Source organism: Carassius gibelio, chromosome A14 (genome assembly GCF_023724105.1).
Source record: "Carassius gibelio isolate Cgi1373 ecotype wild population from Czech Republic chromosome A14, carGib1.2-hapl.c, whole genome shotgun sequence".
In the NCBI taxonomy this organism is placed as follows: Eukaryota; Metazoa; Chordata; class Actinopteri; order Cypriniformes; family Cyprinidae; genus Carassius; species Carassius gibelio.
In genome coordinates this window covers 984,530-1,002,800 of record NC_068384.1, presented here as the reverse complement: position 1 = coordinate 1,002,800, position 18,271 = coordinate 984,530, and the positions used below count along the sequence as shown (strand labels likewise).

Here is an 18,271-nt window from a genome sequence, read left to right as displayed (position 1 = left end):
TGGCAGTAAAGATTGTACAAAGCCAGTGGAAATCAGAAAGCACACGCAAAAGGCATACTTCAGGTTGATTCAAGGAGGAAAACATCCATGAAATCCAGCTGGGAGCTAAAAGCAGCAGTCTAGTTCCTCTGACTTTCGTGAGAATCTCAACTTTTTTTTTTCTTTTTTTTTTTATTGCTAGGTACTGTTTTAATGACCCCTTCCCTCAAACCCTAACTAGCTTCCAAAGTCTCTTCCGGAGAATCGCAGCTGGGCCTCATTTTCACCCTTCTCTCTGTGGTAGCGGTGAAGGGGAGTGATTGCTTGTTTAAACAGAAAGTGCAGGGGTGTCCCCGTGATCCTGGGTTTCCAGTAGCTGAGGTTGACCACAGAGAAACAGAATTCGGCTGTTTCAATATGGCAGCCCATTGAAAAAGCCTACAGCCAGCCAGCTAGGCCACTCATTTCCTCAAGTTGAGGGAACAAATGTAGAACTTTCAAGCAGAAGATCTGAAGCACTCATCTAGCTTAGCATCAATAGGCATGGAAAAAAAAACCTGAGCAACAAACACAGGTACAGGAAATACTATGAATGAATTATTAAAACATTGTATTAAAGTGATAATTTGCTTAATATTAACTAATAAAAATGTCTCTTAACCCAATGGTAGAATGATCAGAGACTTTAATTCAGATTTTTGTTAAACTCTTTTCATTACAAATATTCCCAAAATCTATCACAAATAGATGAGATTAACATTAACAAATATAAATCATATTTACTACTACTACTACTACTACTTTACTAACTATGCAGATTAATTAGTAAAATGTTCTCAAGGTCATTCTTTTTTGTGGAGAATCCAAGCAAGTTTCCTGCTAAATTGCAGTTTGTGTCATTAACAATACTGATGTCTTTAAATAATTCGGTTGACAGTAGTTGGTGCATGATGTGAAAATTAAACTAGGTATTAAGACATGGCACTAAAAGCTGAATTAAACGGCAGAGGAGATTAACACATTGCTAACTAAAGGCTCTGTTGAGCAACTAAGGGCTAGAAAAGGAGTTTCTTCAGTAAGAATTGTAGATTCCAAGTGATTTTTTTTCTTTGACATACTCTAAAATTTTATTTTTGTATTTGTCTGGCATTTAACAATGCATCATGCATATGCTCACATTTGTAATATCAAGATGGCACACAAGCACAATACTTGCAGGACTGTAAAGCAATGTTTCAGTAAAAGAACAGAATAAATTATTTGAGCTTTGTTGAAGACCGACTGCCACTCACTCCCTGACATTTTATGCTAAGACAATATTTCAAACAATTTGACTCAAACAGGCACGCGGCGCAACACTCAAGATGTAACTCCTGACCACAAGTCTCCTGATGCTTTGGTGAGCAAGAAAACAAAGAATGTGCACTGTGAGTCGCCTGGAATTGTAGGTTCAGCTCAACATCCTCCTCCACAAACACTATAAATAGAGCTTGATTCAGCCACACCTTCTCTGATGTGAGCTCTGTGTCCAGAAACCAGCCATAACACACAACCTCCTCTGAAATAAGAGCAACGCTCAAAGAAAAACACACCACCTAGTATAAAGTGTAGAGAATGTACTCATTTACATATCATTCTACATGCAAACATACTTCATTTTAAATCTGAAAGCCAGAAATGAGTGTCATCTTAGAAAAAATCCCTAAAAATAACTAAACTAAAAAGCAGATGCAACTGGTTTGTGCCGTTGCTAGAAGATCTCCTTAAAGCCAAACCAATGTCCTTTTAGCATTGTCAGTTTTGGAGTCAGAGATGAGCTAAAACAATTTCATGCATTTCCACGCCAGAAAAGGCCAGAAAAAAACGGGCTCTTTACTGACATTTACCAGAGAACTGTTCATTGACTAGGAAGTTGTGATAAAGTCCATACCACAAAAAATATTAAAAAAATGACAACAACTCGGTCTTGCAAGAAGGAAACAGAACAAAAATGTATCACACTAAACTAAACAGTCCCAATTCTAAATCAAAGAATTTCACTACTATTCAGATTTTTGGGGCCAGAATGATTTTTAAAAGTTGATTAAAGTTGAAAATGATTGAAAGGAGTCTCTTAAGGTCAACAAGGCATTTATTTGATAAAAATAAAGTAAAAACAGCAATATTGTGAAATATATATATATTCCTGTGAAGGCAAAGTTGGATAATTTGATGAATACTAAGTCCAAAACATTAAAATAGAAATCATTTGATAAATGTAATGCATCATTGCTTAGTAAAAGATAATTTCTCAAAAAAAAAACAAAAAAAAAAACTTTTTTTTATTTTTTTTTAATTTGTTAAAATACTGTTAAAACAGTAGTATATAATATTGTGACTGATTATTAAAATATGCTCTCAAAACTCCCCAAGACTCTTAAAGACGCAATATTTGGCAATATTTTTGTTGATAGGTATTATAGTATCACAGGTACATCATTCAGGTCTCAAATCAGTGGAAATGCAGGCCAGGTCAGAAAAACAATTACATATCAGCAGCAGCACTTTCAATAGAAAAGCAGTATGAGATCAAATGGAAATGGCAAATGGAAATTCCATGTTTTTCTTTTATTTGAAAAGAAAATCCACAGTCACATTTGTTCTGTCCAATTTTGGTGGCCTATCTTACCACAATCATCCCTAAAATATTCAAGTTCCAGCAGAATAGATACAGCCATTATCTACCAGATAAAGCACACCTTTGTTCATCGGAAAACAATGACAGCAATTTTCGAGCAATGTTGCAAAGCGTTCAGACACGCTCTGAAAGCCTCAGTAAACAAAGGCAAGGGAAAGTGGAGTCATAAAACTTGAAAAATGACAGGCACCACACATCAAAGCCAAGCATGTCTATTAAATCATTTCAGGGGAATAATCCTTTTCAAATGTGCCGTGTGACGCCTGTCAGAGTGTAAATTAAAGGGAGGAAACTGAACCATGGCCAAGGTGGAAAACACCGTAGCCCGCCCCGTTGTGGTTTTCACCACCACAAGAAGTTAAACATTGAGGAGAAGGTCTCAGAGGTAGCAATATGATTATAACTTGAAATTTCCAACTTAGTAAGTGCCATTTAAGGTTGCCAGGTCATTTCAGAGGAAGGGATGGTGATTACAGCAACAGATGCATTGTAATAAAATGGGAGTATATTTGAGTTCTCAGGATTTCTTTCTTTGTTTTTTTTGTTTTGTTTTTTTTTTTTAAGTACATACAGCATCTCTTCAACTTTTTAAGTGTCCCTATGCAGCAAAGCTCACTGAATTCATCATAAACATCTAATTATACTTTGCACCCTGTGTATTTAAGATCATCAGGTGGAGAAATAATATAGTACATGGCCATTAGGGATTAACAAAATGTGTTCAGTAAAAACACAACCAGCCCTCTCAGTAAATGTTGCATAAGCATTACATAAGGAAGAACGTGGCACTCGAGTCGTTTCTTACCTGTTGAAGCAAAGAGTAACGGATGCAGAATCCTGGATCAGAGGGAAAATATTCATCAGAGACGAAGCGGATCAGGATCTGGTTCCCCTTGGATACCTGGGGCCCTGGAACCATCTCTGAGCCACACCAACGACCCAACACTATGCCTCCGACAGGCTCCTCCACCTCCACATAATCATACCTACAACAGCAAAACAAACCATTTTATGACGAGAGATTCATCAGTCACTATACTGTAGCATTCATGTTCTGTTTACATTCATCTTGGATGATTTCATCAAACAGCTGAGCAAGACAGATCGGCACTTGTGGCGTTATATGAGCGAATTTCAAGAGAAAGGATCTCTGATTTTGTGACAACAAGCAATTATGAACAATAAAACTAAAAGTTAATTGTTTTAGTCAGGATCCTATTTAAACTATCTAAAATGTCATTAGTTGGGGATGTGAAATAATCAGAGGAGCATTTACGAATGCGGTTTAATTGATTGCATGTCAAAACATTTTGAAAGCTGTTTACATTAGCATTTAGCGCTGTCTAGTTGGGATTGGATTAGCCAAAATCATCTACGCTATCGTTCAAAAGTTCAGGGTCAGTAAGATTTCAAAGAAACACTTCTGTTCTATTCTTTTCTAATATATATATGTATATATATATATATATATATATATATATATATATATATATATATATATATATATATATATATATATATATATATATATATACATACAGAGGTGTAGTGGTAAAAAAGAATTCTGGGTGACCACATCATAGTCACGGTAAGGTGTCACTGAGGGTATCACTGGTTTTCCCTCATATAGGTCACACAATCACTATTCAATTCATATATTAATCTAAGTTCTTGTTAAAGAGACTCAAGAAGGAATAATAAGGTTGAAATCTATAAAGTTTACTAAATGACAAAACAGAGATACATTTTTTATATCCAGGGGTTCCAGTGCAATGAACTTGTACGCATTGATTAGGGATTTTGGATTATTTTCATAGTCAATTAATCTGTTGAATATTTTCTCAATTAATCGGTTAGTTGTTTAACAAGCTGGAATCAAATATTTTTTTACTTTTGTCTTTCATATATTTTATCAATGACACAGACTGCAATGACACAGACAGCTTCATTGCAGATGGACATCCTTTTGGTCACTAACAAACATTGACCTTTGGTCAATAACAAATGTTATTCTGTATGACGAAATATTTTAAAACATGTAATAAAATTATTATCTCTTCAAATAGGCCTGGCGGATCGTGGATATTGTATGTATACGAACACAAATAAACCGGAGATGAGATGATTGGCTGCTGTATGAATGATCATTTATATTCAAAATAATGAACGTTATTATTATTATTATTATTATTAATTGATATCCATTTTTGAATTTTGATGCAGTGTGTTGCGTGTCGTTCATTTTGTGTTGACCGCACATGCAGATTACACAACATATGGGTTTTGAATCGACAGGTGAGGTCCGAGTCTTTTATTCTTAATGTCAGTTCCATAGAGACGGGAAGAGAAAAGATTAGTTCATTTTGCTGAAAGAGATTCAAAGATCCGAGTCAGTAAAATGATCCAAACTTCCCACTACTACTGGCAACACCGCAAGCGATTGGTCAACACTGACAAGTTGCAGCGCAATATGAAAGACTTCATCTTTGAAAACAAACAACCTGAAACTAATAATGAACAATATGAAACTAAAACGACATAAGCTTAATTTAAAATGTCATAGGAACTGTAGGCTTATTTAGAGGTGGATAAACTCAATTTAGAGGTGGATAAACACACTTTAGAGATGGGTAAACGCTATTTCCGAATTTTGGGAGGTGCGTAAACGGCGTTTACGTGCGTTTAGCCTCCACTACATCCCTGTATATATATATATATATATATATATATATATATATATATATATATATAGATAGATAGATAGATAGATAGATAGATAGATAGATAGATAGATAGATAGATAGATAGATAGATAGATAGATAGATAGATATAGATAGATAGATATATAATATAAAATGTGTACTGTGCTAGACTTACTGAGACTTGTCATGGCACTTGTATACTGTCATTGTTCACTCGTTGGGCTGATTGCTTCTATAGTTCTCATTTGTTAGTCGCTTTGGACAAAAGTGTCTGCTAAATGATTACATGTACTCAATGCATGCATTAATTTGATCAACACTTAGAGTAGGAGACATTTATATTGTTACAAAAGATTTCTATTTCACATAAATACTATTTTGAGCTTTCTTTTAATTAAAAAAAAAATCATGGAAAATGTACAACATTTGCACAAAAATGTAAAGCAGCAACAGTTTTCACATTGATGATACGTTTCTCAAGCAAGCATCAAATTATATTATTTTAATGATTTCTGAAGGATCCTGAGATACTGAAGACTAGAGTAATGGCTGGTTAAAATATTTAATATAAAAACATTTATTTTTCAATTATAATAATATTTCACAGTATTACAGTTTCTATTGTATTTCTGCTCAAATAAATACAGCCTTGGTGTGCATAAGTGACTTCTTTCAAACACACAAAAAATCCCAGGTATATATATATATATATATATATATATATATATTCACAATCAGAATATATTCAGAATACATTTGCATTGTTTTATCAAATCAGCACATGGAGGATTGGAGGTTGAGGGTAATATTTCATTTTTGGTTGAGTGTTAAGACCCCTTTGTGTGTATGTGTCACATCATGTCTGCAGAGACACGTTCATCTGATCGATTTTTGAGGCAACAATTCAAACTTTCGGGAGCAGCCCCTATCAGAAGTACAGGCTCATGACAGGAGCCCAGAGGAGGGACGTGACATCAGTCCTGCACCAGCAGCATGCGACAATGAGCACCTGATGCTAACTGTGCCTCATCACAATTGCCATAAATCCAGCATCATGTCCTTCCTGTTGGCCACCAGCTCCTGTCACATGCCTGGACACATGGAAACAACTCAGAGATGATGTGAGGGGAGGTTAACTAAAAAGTTCTGTCACAACTATATAGTTAATTCATCACTGTCCCCTATCATTCAGTGTGAGGGAAGGCTAATGGCTACGCGGCATCTAACTGTAGGTCTAATGCTTTGAGAGGCTCCACAGGGAACTATGGCAACAGACACACTATTAAACAAAGACATTAAAAAAGGCAGTGAGGAAAGATAGGAAAAGGAGAAATCGGAAGGAGAAGGATACTGAGAAAAATTGAGCTAAATTGCTTGGAGAAAGTGAAGAGTGAATAAGATTTAATGAGAACTACGGTCATGTAAGCTCATTAATTTCATTTATCTGTATTTGATCTCAAGTTAATATGCTAACGCATTATAGGCTTTTCATAAGTTACAATAGCCGTGACCTATATATTCATTCTCACAAGCATTTAATTAACTGAATAAGCTACGAACAAAACCAAGGCTAAATGTATTATCTCAATCACCTTTATGGCACTGCGGTCCACAGAGACCATAAGAGCCAAGTCTATCTATTATTATGACGTCTAAAAACATTATTCTGGGACTACTCAGGTATCCCCAAACGATCCGCAAAAATCAACAGGTTTACATGCATACTGTCCATTCACTCCAAAGAAGTTAAAGTAGGACAGAAGCATGGAAGAGCCACAGATATCTTTTAGAAAATATGGCACAGTAAAAGAAAACAAACTCTGGGTGACTTGAGTCCTTTTAACACCATAATGTTCATTCAGAATGCTTAAAAACAAGCCGTGTAAAAATTTAGCTATAAGCGCATGTTGCAAACCAACAACAATTTATAAGCTTAATCATTCTCTTTGATATTAAAATGAATGCAAAAGATGTTAAGTAATCACATTAAAGAAACAGTGCTATAGTTTATAGCAAAATATATTAATACAATGTTATTACAATTTAAAAATAATAAAAATACATCAAATAGAAAACAGTTATTTATTTTCAGCAGCCATTATTCCAGTCTTTAGTGTCACATGATCATTCAGAAATCATTCTGATATGCTGATTTCCTGCCTAAGAAACATTTCTTAACATGATTATCAATATTGAAAACAGTTGTGCTGCATATGGAAACCAAGATACGCCAAGATTCTTAGATGAATATAAAAGTTCAAAAGAACAGCATTTTTTTTTTTGGAATAGAAATCTTGTCACATTATAAATGTCTTACTTTTTTCACTTTTGATCAATTTAATGAATGCTTGCTGAATTTATACATTTCTTAAAAAGAACATTTTAAAGACCCAAAACTTTTGAACGGTAGTGTACTTCATAACAAATATAAATAACTAAACACAAATTTTCTCTCAGCATTCTTTATCCGTATCCAACAGAGACACTTATTACACAGAATGTTAATTCGTAATTGGTGCATTTTTGTTAATTATTTAAATCAGTGGTCCACTGTTTTAGAAACTCTCTTAGATTATCTTTATTCTATTACAATTCAAAGCCTGCAGTGTTTTAAAAAAAAAAAAATCCTTTTCTATCACCGTAAACCTCAATGAAAAATATTCCTGTACATGAAATAATGTACTGGTGCTCAGAATTCCTAATAGCTGTGATGACTGAATCTCATATCTTATGTGCCCTTTCAACACCCTTTGACTTTCCATTAAAGACAGAACCAACATTGTATAAGTTCAAAAGTAGTACAGAAAATCTGGCCCAGTTTTCTTATCAGTCTGAACAAACACAGAGGATAACGAAAGCTGTCTGTAGTGGCCTGTGGGCTCTGGGCTGGGCTTTGCTGGAGGCAGTGTGATAGGATTCAGCATGCAGCTTTATTACGGTTTATCCCAGCCAAGTTGCTTTGATGCAATCCCAAATTGAAGAGGCTTTTTTCTTAATTAACTTGCGTAAGATCATCATACCAATGTGAATTAATTATTTTACTGCTTTTCAACATGTGGTTGCTCTAATTATTTAACCTGTTAGCATTCCACTGTACTGCCCGCAGGACACTGGCATGTGTTTGTACATCACTTGTACAAATCTTTGAATAATGATTTATTGCTGGTGCAATCATACAGGCCCAGTCACTGCATTGCTGCAAGGTATAGAAAACATACGATAAATACACACACACACACACACACACACACAAACTATTTTCCAGGTCAAATACACTTCCTCATGGCCACATCCTATGATTTTAAACAAAGTGGACAAGTAAACACAGATTTATAGCATCATTGTTGGAAACTAGGAAAGGGTTCTTTCCTATTATGTTCACTTCTCTGTTTGATATGTCTTTGGGCAGGGGATAAAACTTATTTATACCTTTAAGTCAACATATAAAAAATAATGGATGCTGTATCCACCTTCCTGTGGATATTTAATCCATGTAAAAACTGCTGTGTTTTCCTCACTTAAGCAACACATGCTATTGGATAATGTTTAACAAAAGACAAAAGCTATAGACATTAGTATTAGACATTAGAATATCAATCTGTCTGATTGGCATTTGCAATATTACACCCACATTTTACCATCCAACCTTCTCCGGATGGATAAAAGACATTCCTTCTCACTGAATAACAGAAACATTAGGGAAGTAAAATGTAAAAGTAAAATTGCGAATTGCCAAACAGCTGATAAAAACATAACACTAATCCACAAGTAATTCACATGACTCCAGCCCATCAATTAACAATTTATGAAGTGAAAAGCTCTATGTAAGAAACAAACCAATCAATAAAACATTTTATCCTTAATCCGTTGCTTCTAGGTAAAATAGTTCTATCCATAATAATGCCTTCGCTTGAAAAAGAAAAAAAATGCATAGAGATATATGCATAGATCAAGCACAGCTAGGGTGACCACCTGTCCCGCGTAAGCGCGCACAGCGTTTGAAGCCCAATTCATGCGTCCCACAAATTGAGACTGTGTCACGCATAATCAATGCTTGCTCAAAAAAAGTTGGCCGCTCTATATCCTCGAGCCCCAGGCAGCCAAACGAACATTACTTGACAGTTCAGCACGCTACTGTTGCCAAACCCACCCCTCAGTTGAACTGCTGACTAGGTTGTTGTCAACTTTTTCGTTGTTGTTATGACAACGCACGCACGTGCATACCAGACACACTGGGAAGGAACTTTAAGATGCATGCTTTTCAATTCGAAAAATGGAGAAAGTGAGGCACCGCCATCATCAATTAAAAAAGAGAAGGTAAGTCCTGTTTCAAACTGTTTTTTTTTTCATGCGCCTGCCTTTACTAACATGCAAGTTCACCATCCTTTCTCCCCCTTCTCGTTCAGTGAACTTCTAGAGTTTTTTTTTTTTTTAACTGTGCCTATGGTGTTGAGCAACTACAATTCATTTTAATCCTATAATTTTATATTATAATTTATTTAAAGTGAATAAATTGTAATGAAAAATAAACAAAATAGCTAAAGTAAATTGTAAGTGGAAGTGCATCTGTCAATTCTGTCATGAGCATACATCAGCAATTACACATGTTTAGGGGAATAGGGCATTATTAATATACCATGTAAGGTGGTATGTGCTAGAAATGGGTAAACCACTATCAGTGAGTCTGCCCATGGGGTGGGGGCACCGCCGCGCAAGGCAGTGTCCCACATTTTCCCTCAGAAACATACCCCTTGTCCCGCCTTGGGCTTATTAGCAGGTGGTCACCCTAAGCACAGCCAAAAACAGTTCTAAACAAATATGTTGGTGGATTTTAAAGTGAGAGGACAACAGAGGATGGACTTTTCACTGGAGGAAGTGATATGGATTAGGGATTTGTATTTTTTGTGCTGCTGGAGGCAACGGTTTGAAGTAAAAATGCCTTGATGTACTTACTTGTGAATTATTGTGATGTTTTTATCAGCTGTTTGGTACTCTCATTCTGATGGCACCCACTCACTGCAAAGGATCCATTGGTGAACAAGTGATTTAATGCTAAATTTTTCCAAATCTGTTCCAGTGACCCAGAGATCTACCATCCAAGATGCAGATGAGTAAATTTGAGCAAATTTTCATTTTTGGGTGAACTATTATTTTAAAACCAAAACAGTGTTAATGTGCAGTTAACATGTAGCCACTAGGAGGCGCTACACACATAGCTGGCAACACTCCAGAGGTTTGCTAATAAATGTGTATGAAAACACATTATGTAATTAATTGTTGACAAGAAATAAAACTATACTGATTTACCCTCAGCACAAGGCTTTCAGAAAATGAAGAACATTTCAGAGGTAACATGCACAAGCCAATAGGGCATTAATTAAGACAAAATATACTAGAAAACATTATTATTTATCAATAATTGGCAGAGGTCTACAAGATTTTTTCCACACGAACCCATTAGCTATGTGAAGGTCATCATCTACATTCTGGGAAGCAGAAAAGCACAGATGTGCACGTCTGCAATCGATTGCACTTTACAGAAAAACAGAGGCATGGACAGAGGCCTGGAAGAAAGGAAGGCAGGAAAGCTAGCCTGTAATTGAAAGGGCCTTTAATGTGGATCGGCTGGCAGGGCTGTGTGTGACCTACACTGTGTGTACGTCTATGATCGTATGCTCCTCCAGAATCTCAAACAGATGCTATGGAGTTACATAGGAGACTAGGAACTAAATATGCACAAAGTAGAAAGGGCTGTTCTTTATGTCATCATATCAGTCATGGAAAAAATAAATATATAACTGAACATAATCACTCTAGGGGTGGGCTTTTCATTATTCATCAGCCTTCTTGCAGCACAGCCAATCTCCCAAATGGCCTCCTTTCGACTCGGTCACAACAAGCACATACATCTCCACTGTAATTCCTCCTTCTCCACATACACTTACACTGCTGCATTGTATATAGGTGCTTTATCTTAGGTCTGACCCTGTCAAGAGAGTGCAATGGATGCCTGATGCTGCGTGTTTAGTAGCGCTGATTTGTCGCATAACACTAAGCAAATATTTGAGCACCTGAAAGGAAACCTTTGGGAATTTTTCAAGCTCTCAAATCTTCTAAATCTCCTCTTCTCTAGAGATTTAGTGCAGTCTTGATGCTCTATTGCAACCCGTCAGTTTAAATCAACTTCCAGCTTTGACTTGTACTAGACAGTCACAGCCAAAAAAATAAAAAGATAAAAAATTAGGTTATTATTCGGAGTCCATAATAATGATTATCTAAACAGTCTAATGAATTAAATAGTAGAAACAATTTAAAAATGTAAAAAATATTAATAAATATGATTTTTTTTTATAATAAATAAATAAATAAAAAGTAAAAAAGTATCAGTTTACAAATTAAAATATGAAAAATAGAAATCAAATAAAATATAAATAAATGGAAATCAATAGTAGACAAGTTTTACAGATAAAACAAAAAACAAAAAACATTTTTTCCTATAATTCCACCTTCATGAAATGACAACCTGCCCTTCCCCAAAATATTTAACCACGAGAAGCAACGCAACTGCCAAATATGATGGAAAATGTATCAATAATAAAGTGTGAATAATAATAATAATAATAAAAGCACTGTAGTCAATTATAAAAGACATGAAAGACATGAAAAAAATCAATATGCAGATTTCTAAAGCTACTTTTTGTAAATGCATTGGTTTGATTTACTCATCTACTACAAAAATTGTCTTTAATGGTCTTCATTTACTCTTTTATTCTCAGTCTTCTACATCTGAATGTTAAGTATTGTCCTTCTCTAATGTGCATGTGAAAGTGAAGTGACATTCAGCCATGTGAGATCTAGCCACTAACCAAAGGGTCAGGGTCTCTTACTTGCAAATGCCATCCTCGGCGTCCTCCAGACCAAAGCGAGGATCAAAGGTCAACTGGATCCTGGAACTTTCCGTGACTGCCACCAGCCGCCACACTATAACTGTATTCCGGGGATAAGTGTTGGGGAAGTCAGGACTTTGAAGAATTCCATCCCCAGTGACACTGAGGACCTTCTCATGATGAAACTCATGCACTCCTACAGAACAGAGAGAGGGAAAAAAAGAGGTTTATTAGAACAGTATTGAATCTGCATAACTCACCAGAGAGGAGAAAGAACACACTATAAAGTCATTAATGAATAGTTCTTTCCTTTTTTTCCTTAATGCAAAATTAACACCAAAAAGGATTTAGCTTCAACTGTTTCACATTAAAACCCAAATAATATGGATTATGCAATGCATTGTGCAAATACTACATAACTGATCACACAAAGAAAGGATGAACCAAACCCAAGGCTTCTGTTTTTTATTGAGCACTGATTGACTGCAAACCTGACAATCACATTAAGCAACTGATAAAATGAAACCACGGAACTGATTTTGCCTGGTCAATATCATAAAACCAGCAGAATGATGTTCTACCATTTTCTAACACAGCATAAACTTAATGAACCCCTGTGTATCAAAGCAATATTGTGCTTTGATGTTGCTTCACCATAATAGTTTTCCATTATAGATCTAGATAAGAATGATCAATCAGTAGTTATAAAGTTTTATTTATACTGACACTCCAGCTGGCAATGACCTTCCTAGTTGTAGCAGTAAGATAAGAATTAAAGCTATACGTTGAAAACTATTGTTTAGGTGGTGGAAACTTGTGAAGAGTAATAGGACAGATTGTTCTGCTTCAATCATTTCCAATTTATAGTTCTGATAGTTTAACAGTTCAGAGAAATGCAAGGCTGAAGAAGTCATTTTGAGCTCAGTGCTTCAGGTTTAGCAGCATGAAAGAGGTAAGGTATGTCAAGAGTTTAGTCGTTTCAAATTCAGAAATGATTACATACTGATTTTACTTGCTATTTTGTTATGACAAGATTTACGGAGTTGTTCCTCCCTAGAGGAAGACAATATAATGGCTTCTTCAACACAGCACAAATAAAAGCACCTTTTACCTGCAGCTTTGCCAGGAAGGGAAAATGAGCTTATAGACATTCTGTGCTGACTTCCAATAGATTTTTCACTTAAAAATGTTATCCAAAGGTCATTCTTAACTCTTAATCCATGTTTCACACTGTTATTCTAGGTTAGTAATTAATCTTGTATAGTCCGGATTTAATGTGTTACATTCTTTATTTTTAAAGTTAATATGCCTATTTGTGTTTATGAGATTAAAAACATTGATTGGACAAGTACAACATGCAACAAGCACACAAATGATTTTATTTTAGTGTAAATGTACATGAAGTGAATGAATATTTAATAAGGTAACCACTAAGGCATATGATTGGTTGCCTGTTAGATTTAACATCACAATGTATAATTTAGCATTCAGACTTTATAACCCAAGGTTGACTCAAAAGATGTGTGAATTTTGGTTGTTTTTTTAGTTATATTTTTTCACTTATCTTGGTAAAAACCATGCATAAAAACCAGCCTTTACCTGGGTTAAGGCAGGGTTAAGTTGGGTAAGAAAAGCCTACAAGTCTTTCTACATGTGCTGATGCCCTTTAGCCAACATTTCACAAGAGTTACATCACAGCAAAGAGAACTAATAAAGAACCAGCTTGAAAATATGGTTCCAAACAAGGCAAAAACAGTTCTTAGGAAGGGATGCTTGTTTCCTGTCCAATAAAATGTTATTGAATTCTGCAAGAGGATTGAAATCTACCTTTTCCTGTTGTACTAGGTTCAGAAAAGATGTGTGATGCAAACAGACAGCTGATGAAATGCACACCAGTGCTGGTTTTTACAGGCCTGTCACATTCAGAGCCCACCCAAGGGAAATACACACAGAATATTATTATTATTTTTCACACTACACTCATAAACACACAGCTCCCATTGAGTTTCAATAGGTATCTTGATCTGTTAGAGTGATGGTACCAGATCTGTAATGCTCTTTCTGGTATATCTGAATTACTTCAAAAGTAACAAAATCCCCCACCATTTTCCTGTGCTGTATTTACAGATATCAATACACAATGGATGATAAGCTTTCAAAAAATGAGTCATTGCTTCCTTTCCAGCAAGTGCTTATTATCTTGTTAGCACAATGGAGGTCCAAAACAGGTTGACCTTCTCTGTATACACAAAAATCCTCAAATATCTTTTGTATTTTTAGAAAGAAAGTCATACAGGTTTGGAACAACATTGGGATGATCAAATGACAGAATGTCATTTAATATGAGTTTTTGTGTCTTTTTTTGTATTGGCGAATGTCTTATCCCTCCATGGTCTGGATGACAGATCGCATCACAAGAAGCAGTTAATGCTGAATGATGTTTCAGGAGTCACTGGAAGAGAAATGAATGAACCACTGGGGTTTTAAAAAGTTCTGGGGAACAGCTTTAACCCCTGAGTTGTGTCCGCAACCACAAGACACAGAAATTTGATCACTCTGACAACCATATCTGAAGAAAAGAGAGATAATGTCAAGTCAAATCATAAAAAAAAAAAATAATCTGGTTAGAACATCAAATTCCAGTATGTCTGACTAAGTCTCTGTGTGACTTGTTTATAATAAGCAGGAGGAAAAAAACTGAGTGGAAAAAAGAAGAGACGACTGATATAATTTCTCTCTGTAAACATGACAGAGGCTACTTCGATGTCTCTATCTCATGTTATGATTAACTGCTCTCTGGGGAGATGTGAAAGACAATACACAAGTCAGTTTTAAATAGACAAACTTCGTGCACATCCGAAAAGTACCCCACAGCTTGACACGCAGAAACCTGGCATGCCCTGCAAACTATTGCCCATGTACAATAGACACCTTGTCAATGTTAGCGAGGTAAAGCAAGATCGCTCATGCTCTCCAGATTTGAGGAGCATTTTATGAGTAACAAATCCAAACAAAAGAGCCCGAGGCCCATAGAATAGTGTTGAACACCTCAGATCTGTTTGCAGCACAAGCCTAAACCCTTTATGGACTCCGTTATATAAACAGATCATGAGTCGGCTGCAGCTGCCAAGGTCTTTGATGTGCCTTGAAATAAAAAAAGGGCCTTTCCTCAGCATGTTACAGCATTTGCCCAGTTGACTGACAGCTTTTTGTCAAGCTCTGCATTAATGTTTAGAATTCTCTTTCTCTCTTTTCTGGCATTATGTCATGCCCTGTGACTGTAAGTTGTTCTTGGAAGGAAGGATAAGATGCATTCCTGTTCTCAAAACGCTAATGTAACAGGAGCAGATGTAGCTGATGTCTTACTGGAAAAGAAGTGGAGCATCGGTCAGCACTCTGCATCATTCAGAAATAAACAAATACCACCAATTTAATTTCAATTAAATTCAGAATTCAAGTTTATTTGTATAGTGCTTTCACAATATAAATCGTTGCAAAGCAATTTTACAGAAATTATGATCCTACAATATATTTAGTAGTAGCTTATCAATGGTGACTGTATGGAAAAATCAATTAAAGACATGATCAAACAGAGGATGAACACTATTAACAGAAATTATTATAGAATAATTATTCCAAAACAAGCAATCATGTACACTTCATTTCCTAGATTTAAAATGTTCCTGTATTTTTTTAAGTATGTGGGTGACAAATGGCTTCTACATACACACTCTTAAAAATAAAGGTTCTTTATTGGCATTTATGACTCCATTTCTATTGTACAAAAGGTTCTACACAATGTAAAATGGTTCTTTTAAGAACTCTTGACTGATCTTGAATGATCTAATTGTTTGTTTTGTTGCTGAACTTGAAAACCCTCCACGTGTGACTGCACTTAATTCAAGCTCAGTAAAATTCAACTTCCTGTCAATCCAATTCAAATTTAACTTCCTGAGGTGCAGGAAAAATAATATTTGTATTCACAGTCATTATTAAAAAAGAAACAATATAATTTGTGCAACCTTGGATTTAGTAACCTTCAGTATCTACAACCTCAACAAACTATTTTAATTGGTGCTGATAAGACTACTGTCCTAAGAGTCATAAATGGCTGTTGTTCATATTTTGACTGATAATTAAACAAGGAACAGTGAGTTTTACATGCGGTTTAACGAATGAGCTCTTAAAACAGAACAAGGTAATTCAACCCCCTCCCCCCCGCATGCATCTGCAAAACAACGCGTACATAATTTAATGGCAAAAAATTAAATAATAATAATAATTAAATAAATAAATGTTAAACAGTAGGAAAACAGAAATGTTGTAATGCTTCAAATACTCAAGTGCACAAATACAGTAATGTCTCATGTTCACGGACCAAATCAAGGTCTGTCATTAGAGACTCAACTTCAGCCTTGACACTAAAACTTCCTTGTTTGATTTTTGAAATTTAGGTTTGGTAGGGATTGAGAGAGGTCCTGTGTCTGTACTTTGAGATGACCTCCTCTCTGGGTTAAATAATGTCATATAATGATCAGAGGCTGGCCCCTTGGGTGCATTACCTCAAACATGACTTTTCCTTGACCCACTTCTCTTTTTTCCCTCTTCTCCCGAGGAGAGCGCTACACTGATTAAGGTAGGAAGCTGAGCATGAATAAATAAGGGCTAACAGTGTTACCATTGTGCCTTGTTCACATGTTAGACCTCCGACTGAGTCTGGAGTTTAAATATTAACCTGAAAGCGGTAGAAACAAAGACGGCACAGACAAAGGCGAGCATGTGCCTCTGGATGTGGGCAAGTGTCTAAATACAAACAAAAACAGAGAAAAACAAGAACACATTACTCTTTAACACAAAGTGACCCCAAACAACCTCAACATAATGCCAATTACATATTTATGCATTACATCATAAATATGTTTACTACTACTAAACAAATTATAACAGACTTGAAGGGATACAAAAATATATATATTTGAAGAACACCGAGTTCCATACAACATTGGACACCACTGACTTTCATTATATAGACAAAATGAGATATTATCGGTTTATGTTCCACACAAGACAGTAAGCCATAAAGGTTTGGAATGAAATGCAGGTTAATGATAACAGAATTGTGTTGACATTTTGGGTAAACTATTCATCTAATTTGACATTGCACATTTAGGAAAGCACACTAAACATTTAAGCTTCAATCAAAGAGAAATGCAGTGAGGACAATGTTAGTTTTCGACGGCTTATTGCACTGAAACTAAATCTCTGGCCTATTGCCTTTCTCAGTCTACTCTGATCAGGTTTTTATATGTTTGAGGTTCAGAAACTGCAGTGTAAGAGAGCATTACAATCACTCGAGCTCTTAAAAACGCTTTCGAAACCTCTTGTTGCAAATTTGGCATAATAGCACTACATTTCACTCGATTCATATTTCCCAGTTGTCTGGCAGAAGGCCTTGATGTCCGTATTTATTTCACTCAAGAAAGTTCATTCTGGAGATCGACGCTGGTGCCCGTAACAGCGTTTAACAACATAACGTGCTAATGTTTCTGATTCCAAGGGACTTGTTTGAACGCTGACTGTGTTTTAATCCCCCACATGTCGGGAGCTGACTGCAGCCGGCTGGTAAAACTATACCCCACACTTACCATTTCCCCCACTGTGCATGCCGATTTTACCCCCCTGCATTTAAGTCGCTCCTACATCTGCTCATGGTTAAGGGTTTGCAGCGCTAACTACAGGTGCTGTAAATTCCAGTTCTGGCTTTTTCATATTTATTGCTTCAAGGTTTACAGTTGGGCAGCAAGGAGAAGAAGGGAAAAGGATAGAAAAGGAGAGTAGTGGGGGAGATACAAATGAGGGGAAAAAATCATGGGAATTTATCATACCATTAAAAAATATTAATTTGGCTTCAAAAGCATTGACTTATTTGGAATGGTTCTATCTGCCACGCTGATACTCCATATGGAGACTTTGACTCGCTGAATTTTTCGGTTGCTGTTGGCCATTTAGCATCACTTAAGTGGCA

General features: G+C 35.8%; 1 protein-coding gene across 1 annotated transcript in view; it reads right to left on the bottom strand.

Annotated features, from left to right (window-relative positions):
- LOC128027171 (platelet-derived growth factor C) overlaps positions 1–18,271 on the bottom strand; it is a 40,138-nt gene that overhangs the window by 4,505 nt on the left and 17,362 nt on the right. The window contains exons 2-3 of the mRNA XM_052614492.1: positions 12,247–12,442; positions 3,462–3,642 (exon numbers count right to left, since the gene is read on the bottom strand). Of these exons, the coding sequence (XP_052470452.1) occupies positions 3,462–3,642; positions 12,247–12,442 (377 nt within the window). The remainder of the gene's footprint in view (positions 1–3,461; positions 3,643–12,246; positions 12,443–18,271) is intronic.